This window comes from Phyllostomus discolor, chromosome 6 (assembly GCF_004126475.2).
Source record: "Phyllostomus discolor isolate MPI-MPIP mPhyDis1 chromosome 6, mPhyDis1.pri.v3, whole genome shotgun sequence".
Lineage (NCBI taxonomy): Eukaryota > Metazoa > Chordata > Mammalia > Chiroptera > Phyllostomidae > Phyllostomus > Phyllostomus discolor.
In genome coordinates this window covers 103,745,521-103,761,772 of record NC_040908.2, presented here as the reverse complement: position 1 = coordinate 103,761,772, position 16,252 = coordinate 103,745,521, and the positions used below count along the sequence as shown (strand labels likewise).

At 39.1% G+C, this 16,252-nt stretch overlaps 1 protein-coding gene across 3 annotated transcripts in view; it reads left to right on the top strand.

Moving 5' to 3' along the window:
• The window catches only part of DEUP1 (deuterosome assembly protein 1), an 81,458-nt gene extending 66,614 nt beyond the window's left edge, over positions 1-14,844 (top strand). For all 3 annotated transcript variants that reach the window (XM_036028693.1, XM_036028692.1, XM_036028691.1), the window contains 2 exons: positions 7,610-7,724; positions 13,560-14,844. In XM_036028693.1, the coding sequence (XP_035884586.1) occupies positions 7,610-7,724; positions 13,560-13,736 (292 nt within the window). In that variant the 3' untranslated portion in view covers positions 13,737-14,844. The remainder of the gene's footprint in view (positions 1-7,609; positions 7,725-13,559) is intronic.
• Positions 14,845-16,252: the final 1,408 nt, after the last annotated feature.

Sequence of the window (16,252 nt, the reverse complement as noted above, 5' to 3'; positions counted from 1 at the left end):
TTTATTCACATTCCATGGTGCTGAGGAATGGTGAATTAATAGGTCCAGGCCCAACTTCAATACAACTTTTGCTCAGAAGTTTAGCATACTTAGCATGAAAATTCTGTTTTCATACAAAATAATATTTACATTTTTAGGAAATTCACCTAACCTTTGTAAATCTCAGTTTCCCATATGACACATAGGGATAATACTTATATGGTTTTTGTGAGGATTATAGGAGAAAATATAGAGTTTCATGTGAAACAACTGTAGCAGTTCCATAGATTTTAGCCATTATTATTATTATTACTAACAAAATCGTTAGTGTTTGTTATAGTATTAATACTTCTACCACAACTCACATACCTAGAAAGTATGTTTTGGTGGATATATAAATGGCTGAATCTGACATTTCCTCAACAATAGTCCTGTGAGGATGTCCTATGAGGACAAGGATGAGGGGCAATGCCAAGCTCATCCTTGTAATTAAGCATGCCCAATTTTCAGGTACGTAAATCCAAAAATCCAAGGGACACACTTAAAAAATATGCCTTTTCAGCATTCTTGTGGATGTAGTTATAGCTCTCCTACTTTCGCCACTTCAGCCCTGTATGTATTAGGATATACTTTAATCTGATGCAAGAAACAGCAACCACCCAAAAATGCTAAATTAATTATCCCTCTTCAAGTGGTTAAAGAAGGAGATGAGGGAAGACTAGTTGCTACCCCCAAAAACCCCTGGTTGTGGGGTGCTGTGGTGGGCTAGGGGTGGGGGGAAGCAGTATGGGAGGATGGGAGAGATCACTGAGAAAGCCATGGGCCAGTTCTCTGGTGAATGTGCCCATGTTAACTGGCCACTGCAACTGAAAAGCTGTCTAAAGGGGTCTAATCTTGATTTAGATGGAAGAATATATTTTCTAATATAGAATAAACCCTTTACAAAGTGCTTCCCTACTCTGTGGATTCATTTCTGCATGGGTCAAATCATGACCCCATGGCTATAGTATTTTCATTGTAAGAGAAAGGAAGGCCCCTAAAGATATTACAAAGGGTCTTCCTAGGAATGTTAGTTAGTCTTCGGCCTGTACAGAGCACCCATTAGGTGCAGAACCTTGTTTTCTGTCCCTGCTTGTTGGAAATAACTTTGAAAGCCTTAGATGAAGACAACCAGGTGTTGTTATTTAAGCAAAAATCAGTTATTCTGCCTTTTATTTTTTTAAGAATTTTATTGTTCAGATTGCCCCCTTTTTTCCCTTTGTCAAGAAGTAAAGAATGTGTTAAAAGTGCCTGACAAAAACAAGGTAGCCAGGGACACAGAAAGCAGCATAAGAGAGAAAATGCTCAGCAGGAGATCATCTTAACAAGCAGTGTGAACTAGTACTCCTGCTGCAAAGCCTGTGTCCTGCCACTCTCATTTGTTGGAAGTTTCATTAAATTTGTTTTAATGCCTTGTCTGATTTCACTGTTCTCCTGTGACCTGGTTTTTAAGAGAAACAGCATTTCAAATGTTCTGAATAAATTATTGCTGTGTAAAAGCCACTGCGGGAAAGAGTTGTTGAGATGCAAGGGCACTGTGAACTCACCACAGAGAACTGTAAAGTACATAGCCATTAAATTGAGCAAGTGAAAAATAAAATATTCTTTTTTTCTCACAACACAGCTCAGCAAAGTCAAATAGTGAAAGCTACATATGTATTTGTTAGACATAAAAAAATCCAAAAATACATGTTATATTTACATATCAGTGGCTAATACAAAAAGGTCTTATTAAACTATTTGAGAAAGGAAAAAGATTTTAGGTAAAAATACAGGAAGATAAAATGCCACAAAATGTTAAAGCCTGTAATCTAATCTTTAGCCATGTCTTACTTTTAATTAAACACAGTTTGTATCTCTTCTGGTCAGGATGGAGGTGTAGATAAACAAAGCTTGCCTCCTCACACAACCACTTCAAAATTACAACTAAACTATAGAACAACCATCATTCAGAACCATCAGAAATTAAGTTGAATGGAAATATGGCAACTACAGAAATTAAAGAGACCACATCCACCCAGACTGGTAGGAGGGGCGGAGATGTGGAGATGCAGAATGGGCTGGTCCCACAACCACATGTGGTGGATAAAAATTTGGGAGGAAAACCTTGGGAGTGAAGAGTCCCAGCACCACACCAGGCCCCCGAGCCCAGGATTTCAAGTTAGGAAGATAAGTCCCTATAACTTCTGGCTGAAAAAAAAATGGTGGGGATTGAGTCAGTGGAAGAAACTTCTGGTGTCCCAAGCAGTTCCTCCTAAAGAACCCACATGTGTATATACTCAGACTTATTCCCTCTGAGCTCTAGCACCAGGATAGCAGCTTGAAAGTTACCAATGGCATACAAGGAGGAACTGAAGTTTCTGGCATCAATGCAGCACTGGGAGATAGCTTTCTACCAGACAGAAATGAGGGCAAAGGCCATTGTACTTATTCTGAGCCCTCCCCTCACAGAGTTCCAGGCTAGCGGGTGGGTGCCACATCTAAGACTCCATCAACCTGGCTAATACTGTTTGTTCTGCTCTTGAGATCCCCTGAGGCTCTGCCCCACCCAACTTAACTGCCACTCAGCTGTTAACAGTGGCTTTTCCACATGAATGGCTGATCTTGGCTTATCTGGCTAAGTGGTTCCAGCAGCCAGCTTTGGATGACAGTTTGGCTTCACCTGGAAACCTACAAGCCCAGCACAGGTAGCAGCCATCTGGAGATTGCTTTGTAGCTCATTCAGGGTGGCCCCAAGCAACACACAGGGGCTGAACATGGCTTGTACCACCCAGGAACCCCCAGAGCCTGTGCACCCAGTGGACAGCTACAGACCACATCAGAGCACCATCACCCTGCCCCTGCACAGCTGATCCTCCATGGAGCACAGAGGTTGGTGGTCAGTGGTCACAGCCAGTCCTTGCAACTGACTGGTCTGAGTAAATCCCTCCCACTGAGTACCCAGCTTGGGTGATAGGGGAGGATGTGCCACTGGAATCTACAGGACACCTACTACATTAGGCCACACTACCAAGACACAGAGTCAAAGCAGCTCTACCTATTACATAGAAATAAACACAGGGAGGCTGCCAAAACAAGGAGACAAAGAAACATGGCCCAAATGAAAGAACTGATAAAAACTCCAGAAAAAGAGCTAAACAAAATGGAGATAAGCAATCTGTCAGATGCAGAGTTCAAAACACTGGTTATAAGGATGCTCAATGTAGTGAGGACTTCAACAGCATAAAGAAGATCCAATCAGAAACAGAGGATACACTAATTAAAATAAAGAACAATTCACAGGGAAAAAAATAGCCGAGTGGTTGAAGCTGAGAATCAAATAAATGATTTGGCACATAAGGAAGCAAAAAACAACCAACCAGAACAAGAAGAAAAAAGAATTCAAAAACATGAGGATAGTATAAGCAGCCTCTGAAGCTCAACATTCACACAATAGGGTTACCAGAAGGAAAAGAGAAACAGCAAGAAATTGGAAATCTGTTTGAAAAAAGAATGAAAGAAATTTTCCCTAATTTGGTGAAGGACATAGTCATGCAAGTCCAGGAAGCACGGAGAGTCCCAAACAAGATGGATGCAAAGAGGCCCACTCCAAGATGCATCATAATTAACATGCCAAAGATTAAAGATAAAGAACCTTAAAAGCAACAAGAAAAAAGGAGTTAGTTACCTACAGGGGAACTCCCATAAGACTGTCAGCTGATTTCTCAAAATAAACTTTGCAGGCTAGAAGGGACTGGCAAGAAATATTTGAGGTCATGAAAACTGAGGGCCTACAGCCAAGATTGCTCTACACAGCAAAGATATCATTTAGAACCAAAGGGCAGATAAAGAGCTTCTCAGACAAGAAAAAACTAAAAGAGCTCACCATCACCAAATCATTATTACATGAAATTTTAAAAGGACTTATTTAAGAAAAAGAGGAAGGTCAATAGTAGGAACAATAAAATGGCAATAAATGCATATCTATCAACAACTGAATCTAAAAAAACCCCACAAACTGAGCAAACAAGAAGAACAGAGACAGAATCATGGATATGGAGAGTGTTTTGATGGTTGCCAGATGGGAGGGAGGGGGTGTGAGGGAAATGGGTGAAGAGGTGAGGGGATTTAGAAGTCCAAATAGATAGTTACAGAATAGCCATGGGGATGTAAAGTACAGTACAGGGAATGCAGTAGCCAAAGAACCTATGCATGATCCATGGACATGAACAATGGTGTGGGCATTGCCAGAGGGAATAGGGGATGCTAGGTGGAGGGGGGCAAAAGGGGAAACATTGGGGCAACTGTAATAGCATAATCAATAAAATGTAATTTAAAAAAGTAAAAGAAGGCATCAAGCATTAAAAAAACCCAAATAAACATGATTTGTATAATACATTATTAAAATAATCTTTGATTTTCTCAGAAACAACTCAGTTTTTGTTTTTCCTCCTGTTAGAAGTAATTTTTGTAATGCCCATTGACCTAAATTGTGAAGCATTTAAGGATATTCCAAAGGATTTGTTTACCGATAACACAGTAATTTGGCATTTTAACAAAAATATGAATGAAATGTAATTGAATTGGATAAGGATGCATTGAATATTTTTAATGTTTTTAATAGTTAAGAGTTTTGAAGTTTAGGATAATTTACAAACTAATTTGGAGTAATGGTATCCACAGCTAGTAATATATAACCAATTTTAACGACAAATCCGTTATAATAAATGAAGTTTTGTCTTTATTTAAGATACATACTGAAAAGTGAATTTATGGTTTGAAAAGTTATATGATGTACTAGAACAATTTTAGCAATCACAAAATTTATCATTAAAATTGCTTCGAGTCTAGTTAATAAAAGTTTAAATATTAAAAAAACACAAAGTCAGAAAGTTTGTCATAATCACTCTCATGGGATCCCTTATCAAGAAGTCAGCTAAGAAGTGAAGTAAGTTGAAAAAATTTGCACCATGGTGTTACTCATAAGGAGCAAAACAGCAGGCTGAACAATCCTAGGCTGGGAGATAATAAGGAGTCTATAGAACTGGGAGCATTATGTGGAGTGCTAGAAGGTGAGGCCAGAAGCAAGTAAATTAGCATAGTTGGGAAGGGATCCTGTTCTATGCTGAGGACATTGTCCTGCAATGTGGGGAAAATTAATGGAGGGCCAGGGCCGGATGGACAGTCAGACAACTCTAAAAACTGTGCCAAGAGTTGACTCACATCTGAAGTGGGTACAGTTCTTCCCAACAGAGTGATCAGATCCTGCCCTGCTGGCAAAAATAGACAGAGGCCTTGGAATAGTGCCCATGGAAAAGATAACTGAACAGACTAGCTAATGAGAGGATATTAAAAGCCTTCTGAAATAATTTTTGAGATGGCTTTTAAATTGATATACTTAGCATTTTATGCAAGGTGGTTTTATGAAGTATGTGAATAGCTGTATCCTAGAAGAAGGATGTATCAGATATAAAGATGATTTAAAGCAAAAGTACTTTACTTCATAATGCAGTCTTTCCTTTCAGTCTCTACATTTTATTGATCTTACCATAAAAAGAATGTTCTTATATAAATTTTAGTAAATAACACCATAAAATATCTCTACATCCAAAGGAAAATGGGTAATTGAGATAATTATTTAGATAATTTAGAACAAAAAAATACTTTTCCCGAAATCTCTGTATACTTGAGATTACAAAAAGATATATATATTTCTTGAATCACTTCTATAATTATCTTACTTTTGCCACTGTGCTTTGAAATATAGATGGTAGCCTCACTCAAAAGGCTCAACAGAAGATTCTACACAGATGTATGTACTTACTATGCAATTGTTATAATTCTATTTGATTGAAGGATATTTCATCTGATTGTGCACATCACAAACCATGTTATTTCAGCTTAATTTGTTGTTTTGTTTCCATGGTAATTATGGTTTGGGAGAATGAATTCAAAAGAAGATATATTTCAAGATAAGTAAAAATGGAACACATATCACATTTGTTTTTATGAACTAATTTACAGATGCCTCACTTAACTTTTATTGCTGTTTGTATGCATAGCTTTGAAAATCTTTGCATAATGAGAAACAAGTATATGCAGATAGTCTTTGGATAAAAATAGAGAAATAATGTAAGTGTTTTTGAATTGTGTGAGATTAAAATATGAAGACTTTGAAAATGGTTAATCAATACTCACAGAGTTCGAATGAGAAGTAAAAACAAATAATTTTAAATTAAAGAGATTTTTATGTTTCTGTGGTCTTTGATAATTTTTATTAAATTTAAACACCATTTTCATGGTTTAATGCTCAAAAACATATTTAGACCTACATGGCCCATCCTGTTGGGACTTTCTGGGTAAAATTTTAGGGTAAATCGGTTTGTTTCTTGGTTTTATCACTCATTTGTTTAGTCAGTATGCCAAAATTAAAAACCTCACTGGCATTTTATTCAGCCTCATTTCTACCCTATATTTACCACAAACAGCAAATTCTGCACCATGCCTTTCATACGAGTTGTGGAGTTCAATTCTCACACAGCCTTCTTTACACATGAAAACACTTGAGTGACAGAAAGATAAAGTCACCTGCTCAAGGTCAACAGACAGTGTGGAGGAGCTTAGGATATAATAGAAATTTAAAACCTTATAAATTATTAATTCCTATAGGAATGAGAATTATTATTATTATACAAAGCCTTATTCTAGAATTTTTTAAAAGTATAATGCTGTTAAGAAAGACAGTGAGGCAGGTGAAATAGAAAAAGAGAAAACAAGTATCTATTCAGAACTGTGAAGACAGCATTGTTCACTGTTTTGAGTTTTTCTCAAACTGGTTTCACGTTATTTATTTAAGTGGCAGAGATACAAAAGTAAAAGAGAGGAGAGCAACGTAAGTCATAAGGATAGCAGAACATTTTTAACAATTATAGCACAAAGTTTTCTGCTTTATTGTTAATCATTCTAAGTCTTTTAAGTAGAGTAGAAATTATTTTTAAACAAATACCTTTTTATTTCTTTTTATTTTTTTATTGCCCTTAATTGCTTATTTATTTGTACTGGGCCCCCTATCTTGGCAGCCCCTTTCCTCCCATCTGCTGTCACTTGCGCTCTGTCTCCCTACCTCCATCTCCCCTCCCTCCAGTTCCACACCTCTTCTGTAGCCCTGTATGTCTCCCATTGCCCCTGTCTCCTCCAGGTTGGGGGTTTGTTGTTGTTTTTTTTAATTTATTGGAGTGACATTGGTTCATAAAATCATACAGATTTCAGGTGTACAATTCTGCAATACATCATCTGTATATTGTATTGTGTGTTCACCACACCAAGTCAAGTCTCCTGTCACCATTTATGCCCACCTATACCCTCTCCTACTCCTCCCCAACCTGTTTCCCTCTGATAATCACCATAATGTTGTCTGCATCTATGAGATGGGTTTTTTTGTTTGTTTTTTGTTTTGCTTAATCCCTTCACCTTTTTATCAAAGAGATATCTAGATAAGAAGCCCAAACATTTGGTGTGTTTTCCCCAGTTAGACATCAGAGAAATTAAAATCATTAGCCACATAAACAGGTGTCCTGCATAGCAACACTGACAACAACTCCTTGTCTTTTAGACTCAGACAAGACTGTGAGCCAAGTGGGAGCACAACATCTCCATTGCCACCTTTGTCACTTCAAATGAAAGAAATGACAAGCCCCCTGGTTAGTGATGAAGAAGTATTCCCACTGGTGAGTCGCTGGATTTTTTTCTTTAGAGGTGATTTCTCTTACACTGATACCAATATACTGATATATACATAGCTGTTAAAGAAAAATGTTGGTGCTTGAGTCATTTGGCCACACCTATCTACAGAAGGAAAAGAGATCCATAATGTGTCACGAAGTTTTGCAATCAATATTATTTACCTCTAGTGCAGGCCAGAATTCCAGTGACTTTTTAAAAGTGCATGTGCTTGGGACTCTCTCCTGGACATTCCGAAAGCCCTCAAGGATCTCTGTATTTTAAAGAGCCATAGGTGATGTTTTGTGCCTGTTTTAAAAAACCTTTTCTATTGCTCTGACATGCATACAAGTCCTTGCACACAAATCAGAACTCAGCAGTTTGATGAATTGCCATGAAGGGACAAGTGAATGCAGCTATCACCCAGGTAACACATACAACAGCTGCAGCACTCCAGAACTCCCCTCACATCCCCTTCCCGTCACTCCTTCAACTCGCTCCCAAGGTAACCACTATCCTGACTTGTAGCATCATAAATGAGTTGTGGCCATTTGTAAATTTTGTATAAATAGTATCATAATCTCTGTGTTCTTTTGTTTCAGCTGCATTTGCTCAAAACTGCCAATGAGATGCATCCATGTTGTTTCACACAGCTTTTGTTTATCCATTTTTGTTTCTCCGTAGTGTTCCATGGTATATAAGTACTACATGGAATGATACTACAAGTTAACCATTCTACTGTTGACAGACATTTATATCCTGTTTGGGGCTGTTACGAATAACATTGCTAAAAACACTGTATGTTTCTCTTGGTGCACATGTGTATAATTTCCATTAGGTATACACCTAAGAGTGGATTTGCTTTGTAATAGGATATGCATAAAGTCCACATTAGGAGGCTCTGCCAAGCTGCTTTCCTAACTATTTGAGAAAATTAACACCCCAACAGGAAATGTGTGTTTTCTTTGTTCTATATATTTTTCAACACTTAGTAGTGATTGGCCTTATAAATTTAACTTTTATGGTCAGTGATTAGTTACATCTTAATTACAGTTTTAATTCTTATTTCTCTGGTGTCTAAGGTTTAGTACCTTTTCATATGTTTATTGGCTACGTTAGTATTCTCTACTGTGTCTGTTCACTTTTCTTGCCTAAGTTTCTATCAGATTGTCTTTATTCTTATTAATTTGTACAAGTTCTTTATATATTTGGGATATAAACCTGTTGTTGATTATATGTGTTGCAGATACCTTCCTCCACTCTCACTTGCCTCTTCACTTAATGATATCTTTTGATGACCACAGTTCTCAATTTAATATATTCAAACTTATGAATCTTTTCCTTTATGGTTAATATTTCAGGTGCCCTACTTAAACTTTTGCCTATCCCAAAATTATTGAAATATTATCCTATGTTTTCTTCTGGAGGCTTTGGCTGTTTACTTTTCATATTTAGATCTACATCTGGAATTAATTTTCGTATATGGTACAAGGTAGGATTCTCAATCCTTGTCCCCATCGAAATACTCACTTGAACTTGCACATATGTTCCAGTCCTGAAGATTCTTTTGAATTTTTCTGTATTCAGAATCAAAATAATGGCAATTTGTACTTTCAAATCTTTCTACCTTTTTTATTCTTGCATTGTTATACTGACCAAGAAAGACCCTACAGTAAATGCTGAGCAGTAACACTGGTATTGCCATCATCCTTCTCTCAATTGCAAAAGGACAGTGTCCAATATTTCACCATTGTGTATGACATTTGCTGTAGACTAAACTAAGCCGGAAGGATAACAGGTAGTTTGCTTAAAATATTGATTAGTAAACAATGCAGTTATCATTGATGACAATGTTAAGAACACGACCACGGGAGTGAGTGCCTGAAATGAAATGTCCCCCAGGATTCTATTTTTTAACTTCTTTTATTTGCATATCTTGGATGTTTTCAGTGGTACTTATGGCTTTACTCATTATAATTTCCAAATGTGTATCTCTGATCCAGATCTATCTTCTGAAGTCTGGACTGACATATCCCACTCTCTACTTGACAATCTGAGTCCCAAGTCACCTCTAGCTCAGCTTTATCCAAAATCTAATGCATTTTTTGTTCACAAATTAATTAAATATTCAGAATCTGTGCTAGAACTGGAAGGAATCAAAAATAAATAAGACCTTACCCTTACTGGGCTCCTTTTACCCTTTTTATTTCTCAATAAATGGCACTGATGTCACTCAGTTACTCAAACCAGAATCTGTCTGAGGTCAGTCAGGTTCCCTAGGATCTGAAATGGAGGGTCTTATGAGAGGATTTATTGAGGTGGTATTCTCAGCAGAAGAGTGAGGGAAGTAGGTGAGAGGAGGGAAGGAAAGCTGAATAAGGATGAGGTCTGAGCTAGAGATTAGTTCAGCCTGGTCTCATCAGGAGCTTGGAGCATGGATTGCACAATAGAGTTGGTTCCCTGAGGGTCAAGAAGCCTGGTGTTTTGTGTCCCTGTGTCAGTCAGTCTTGCCTCTGAGAGGAAACAGGCTGAAGGAGGGGTTGCAACTTCTCAGATGCAACAGGAGGCTCTGTTCAGCCGAGGGCAGGTCTCCAGAGAAGTGGCCAGCTGTGAGCTATTAGCAGTTGACACTCACAGCTGCTGCAGGATAGACACACCAGCCCAGTGAAGGGGATCCAGCAGCATCCACTACAGTCCCCCTTTTGAATCACTCAGATCTATATTCTTTTCATCTTGTTCATTCCTTTCAGGCATAGCTTCTCCAAGATTCTGGCTGGTCACAATTTCTGGGAATACTTATAAGAGGAGGGTTAGTGGCACATCCTTTGATGCTGCAGTTGGTCTCAAGGGCTTAACTGATATTCACCATCTTTTCACCTGTTCTAAATTCCCTTCCCCCTCAGCTGGCACTTCTGTTGGTCCAGGTGGCTTGCCTTGTGGGGTGAGCCCTTTGTTCCCATGCCCTTATCAGGATGTGGTTTGCCATTTACAGTTAAAACTAGGCATGAGAGTAACAAAAGGCCACCTCAGTGGGTTACCTGAGTAAGTAAGTAAATAAGTACCAAACATATTTCTCACTGTCTCCGTTATGTAGTAGTAGTCTCACCTTTTAGCGATGATTATGGTTGATTACCTCTGCCAGTATAGAACCTCATTTCTGTGCCTCTGATCTGTCAGCATGAGAAGCCCAAAGCAACTGGGTGCCAGTCTGAGCTTTAAGTTCATTGAGACTCTTATAGGTTCCTGGTGGAAGCGTTCTCCCTCTAGACCCTTGACCTGTAGACAACAAAGCCCAAAAGTACAGAGACAGAAGGCACAAATTCTCTAAGTTGGCCAATACAAGTGGTAGAGAGTAGAGCCATTCCTCCATCCACCCTTGTGTTCCCAGATCCATGTATTCCACAATCCATGTATTCCACATATCAGAAACACAGTGGCAAATAGCAGCAATTGGTGTACAGTCTCTACCACATCCTTAAGGATGGCACCCTGTCCTCACAGGATATAATTTCCAAGCTGATGCCTCAGCTGTGCTTTCAGGAAGCCTATCAGGATAGTATCCTCTGGATGGTGCTGTATGTGGTATGACCCGTGGATACCATGGTCATGTCCCTACTCCTGTGCTGGAAAGTAGGTTCCTTTAGTATCAGTTAATGTCTCATGTCAGTATATCAGTCACTCAGAGAGCAATAGTGCTGTTGGCCAAGGCAGGAAAGAAAGAATACATGTCACTTCTGACAGGGATAAAACATTGCCCTTTCCAAGATGGAAGGGACCTGATGTAATCTAATTACCACCAAAAGATGAGACTGGCGGGTCTCCTTGAGGAATGGCCTTGGTCTTTACCACAAGCAGATCAGACATTCAATGGCAATAGTAGCTAGAGTAACTTTGGTGAAAGGGAGACTGCCTGTTGGGCCCATGCATAATGTCCGCTGACATGGCCAAGGACAGAGGCTGGATCAAGTCACCCTGTCCACTTTCTGAGATGCTCTGTCCCAACTAGGGCTCAGTCACATGACAGGAACTGTTTTGCAAACAGGATACAGTTTTCTGCCGTAGATGGTGTGGTCTTGCTCTAGAAGTTTAAGGGTCTGCAATGCCACTTTCCAACTGAGACTTGCTAGAAGCTCCATGCGACATCTTTCTCTGCCAAAGATTATTCTAGTAAGTCATTTGGCCTGGGTAGCAGAACTGCTTGTATGCCTTTCCCAACCTACTGCAGAGCCCTTTCTTTCTCTGGGCCCTGCTAAAAAACAAACAAACAACAACAACAACAAAAAGAGCAGTTTGTGTTCCCCAGTAAATGAGTCAGATTATTCCACCCAAAAGTAGAACATGCTACCTCCAAAACCTGAAGCCTAAAGAGACCTATCAAGCTTTATGCTTCTTTCATAGTGATAAGAAATGCAAGATGCATTAATTTGTGTTTAAGAGGAGATAATGTTGACATGGTCCACATCACTGGACACCTGAACACACTTTGTCAAGCCCCTGAATCGTTGATGGGTTTTGTCTTTCACTCTCTGGAGCACATGTCTTGCCACTTCTTGTTCATCAAGTCTTAGTGTTATGTTAATGTTAATATATGATTTGATGTTTTACAGTCTGGAGTCCTTGGCATATCCAGATGACCCAGGCTCCTTCAGAATTTATTGTGACAGCATCAGTAACATAACACAATGTGGGGCAAAAAACATGGACACGTACTCTTGTCTGCCCGTGAGAATGCTAATGGCTTCTGGCCATACTCCTTACTCGGTATTAAAAAGAGCACCTTTTCCAGATCAACAACAGCATCCCATGTACCCACAGCTGTGATATTCCACTTTAGTAAAGGTGCTGTACCTGGCACCACAGCGACAGCTGGGGCTACTGCTTCAGGAAGTGTGCAGCACTCCGCCATCATCTGCCACGATCCATATACTTTTGGCAGAGACCAGACTTGTGAACTAGACCCCCTGTAACAAAGTCCACCTGCATACAAATTGTTGACTCTTCAAACCCTTTACAAAGTCCCATTCTTCCTAAAAAAAGCAAAAGTTGAAGAAGAGCCTAGGGACCACAGAACTAGGAGATTTAAGTACAATTTCCCCAACTTACATTTTTAAATTAACTTAAAAATAATTTTGAGTGAAATGCTATAAAATTATCTAATATTACCCATTATTCCTCAGCCACTGTGTGTGTGTGTGTGTGTGTGTGTGTGTGTAAAAGTAAGCACTGAAAAGTAGGTCAGTTAAATGAGCCCTTCCTCATCACATGAAGGGTCGAACTGGGCACTCATCACTGAGGCTCTCTCAGCGATAACTGGACAAACAAGATCCCTCCCAGCATATGGGCCCCCCACTTAGAAGCCACTCTTCCCCCTGAGATAGATCATACCACCAGCCCTCCTCACCTGACTAACTCCAAGCAGCAATTAGCCCCCTTTTACAGCCAGTCTTGATTTTTCCTATATAAACATTCTTTGCCCTATTCTATTATAATCTTCACTTTAGCATTTCAGAGTTGCCTATTTTCAGGTGAAAATCATTGGCTCTGCAAATTGGCGGAGTATGTTTTAGGTAGCTTTCATGGTAATTGTGTTGTCCCTGCGTATGAGGTTGGCCACTGTAATAGTCAGTTCTAGAGCGTTTTAATGTAATGGGGCTGTGCTGCTTCAGTTCCTTGAGAATTTCATCAGAGGCTGCATCGCACTAGTGGAGGGAATTCAGCTTGAGGTATATTCTTTGCTTACGGGTTACAGTACTTGACCATATGTCAGGGATGAGGAATGCCTGGGAACATGAAGATTTAAAAAAGCTTTTTGTTCCTCCTCTAACTTCTCTTTCTTTCCTCAGTCTCCCCCAGATATGTCCTTCCCAGCGTCCTTGGCTGCACAGCATTTCCTTCTGGAGGAAGAGAGGCGCGCAAAAGAGCTTGAGAAACTTCTAAACACGCATATTGATGAACTGCAAAGACATACAGAATTTACTCTTAATAAATACACCAAGCTAAAACAAAATAGGCACATATGAGCATTTAAACTTTTTTTATTTGTTTCCCCCATCCCAAGAAAAAAAAAAGCTCTGGCAAAATATTTACAAAGCTGATTAATGACACTGAGAAATTTGTTCTGTTTTCTTGAGTAAATAATTTCTGTAAGGCAGCTAGAAAATAGTAAGTATTTTATTTGAAAAAGCTGTTTATATATCTGCATTGACATAATAAATTGTTTGGCTATAGAGTTACTATAAAATAAACATCACTACTCCAAAAGAGCTTTTTTTCAGTCTGTGAATATTGTGGAATTAAATATGCAGGGGTTTTTTTTTTTCACTTGAATCATGTATACTGAAACCCATGTCCTCTATCACAACACAAAATGAGGGAAGGGAAGCACTGTACTCCAAATATTAATGAATCAAGTGCAGTTCAGTTGTACTATTTGAAAACTCAAGGATTTTTAAAAATGAAAAATATTCAGTATTTTGAGCTATGTAAACATTCTACAACCTCTTTTAGGAAAAAAAAATCTAGCCTTACTGTTTCTGCATTCATCGTTGTAATGTCTCTCTGTTTTAATACAATGAACTGTGCTGTTTATACACTTAAAATATATGTGCAAAATATGAATGCTCTCCTGTTAATACCAACTACTTCATGCACATGAACAAGAGAAGTAAAATGTAAAGCATCGCTGTTGCTACCTTCTCCTTTGTGATACCTCTGTTTTTAATCAAAGAATGCAAAATTCTATGGACTTAAAACTTAAGTGCCAAATCTGTATGGAACAACAGTAGCATGGGAGTAAATAATAAAATCAAGTTACAAATATACACACATGATAGCCCATTATTCTTTCTCTTAAAATGACGTTTCTATAAATAAATTGTGAAAAAATCCCTATGTAGTTACTCAAGGTAAGTCCCACAGTCTTTATCATTTCTTTTTCTCTTGAAAGAAATTCAACCTCAAATTACTAAAGAGTAAGTCAAGGTGTCTTTAAATAACAAGTGTCCTTGTCACGTGAAAAACGCAGAAACCGACTCCCTTTGGGAGACTTGACCATGTAGATTTGTGTAGCTCTTACTCTCTGTTGAAACGCCTTCACATGGCATTGTAATTCATTTCACTTCAGAACAAGCCTGTGGAGCCAGCCAGGCTCATGTTCTTACTCCTGGAGATCAAGCTGTTGAGAAACTTCCTAGAATCATGGTGAGCAAGGGAGGCAGAATGGCCTGGCTTCTGATTCCTGGCTCCAGCTATGAGAAGCAACCAGATGGTGAACCCAGCTGGATCTACAGAATCTGTTTCACGACAAAAACATTAGAGTAGTTCAATGCCTTTAGTGCCCAAAAAAAGCCCCACAAGAGAAAAATTTAGAAATCACAATCCTTTAAAATTATTTAATAATTTCTCACCTGGATGCAAAGAAAATAAAATAATTTTCAGTGTTACTTTAAGAAGATAGGAAGAAAAAGTACATTTAGGGAAAATTCAAAAAGTTTAAAACCTTTGTACAAAAGTTTAAAGATACATAACTTTCTAATCCCCTAAATCTGAATACCACTTGATTCTCTTCAGGATTAAGACAGGGTTGAAAGTCGGGTGGTGAAATAAAGCTCTAGACTACAGTGTTCTCAGAACTTACAGCGAGAGGGCACACACACAGGGGATGTCCAGGACTAACAATAAACTTGCCTCTCTGGATTGTTATTTCAAGTTCATAAGCACACTTCTCTTTAAATTACTAGATACGACTTAATACCAGCTTCCTTATAAGAGTGGTTTTCAATAATTTTGTGCTTAACAACAGGATTTGGTGTCCAGAAGAATTCATATGCTGAAGGCCAACAAATAAGCAAGACAAAAATGACGCAGCTCTGGTTGAATGCTGGAAGGGGAGGAGGAGTAAGGCCCACTCGCTGTCCACCCACACTCCACTCCCCTCCCTCCCCTCCACAGACCAAAGGGATTCATTCCACGGAGCAGTTGCCCCAACGTCGTCGTGGGAGGAACAGAAGGAGAACCAGAGTTGCTCTGTTATTAGGACAGAATACATTTTCCTGCAGAAACCATGTCAATGGCCCTGACTTCCATACTACAAAGGCCGGTTTAGCACATAATTTAGCTAAAACGTGATGGAAGGAGTATAAGGAGGGAAGCAGGAGAAAGCCCAGACCTTTGAACACTGGAAGTCAGTGCAAAAGGGAGTGAGCTTTGAGTTAACTTCTGCCTCATAAAGGCTTAGATATATATGTTCACTTCTCAATTATCCAGGAGCATATGAACTGGAGTGGGAATTAAGGCAATTTTGGGGGATGGAGAGCTGCTGAAAAATCATGGATAACCTCCAAATTTCAGTTAAAACAAAATGAAAGATAAGTCTTGAGTATCTGTCAACAGAACTGCTCTGAGACTCAGCCCAACCTGGCCCCTGACTGTCTGCTCCCACTCGGGGAGAGCAATCAGAGCTGTGCAGCGTCCACTTAGAGAGGCCTGCCCTGGAGATGTGTTTGTCTAGGTCCCTGCTAAACCTCACCCATGATTA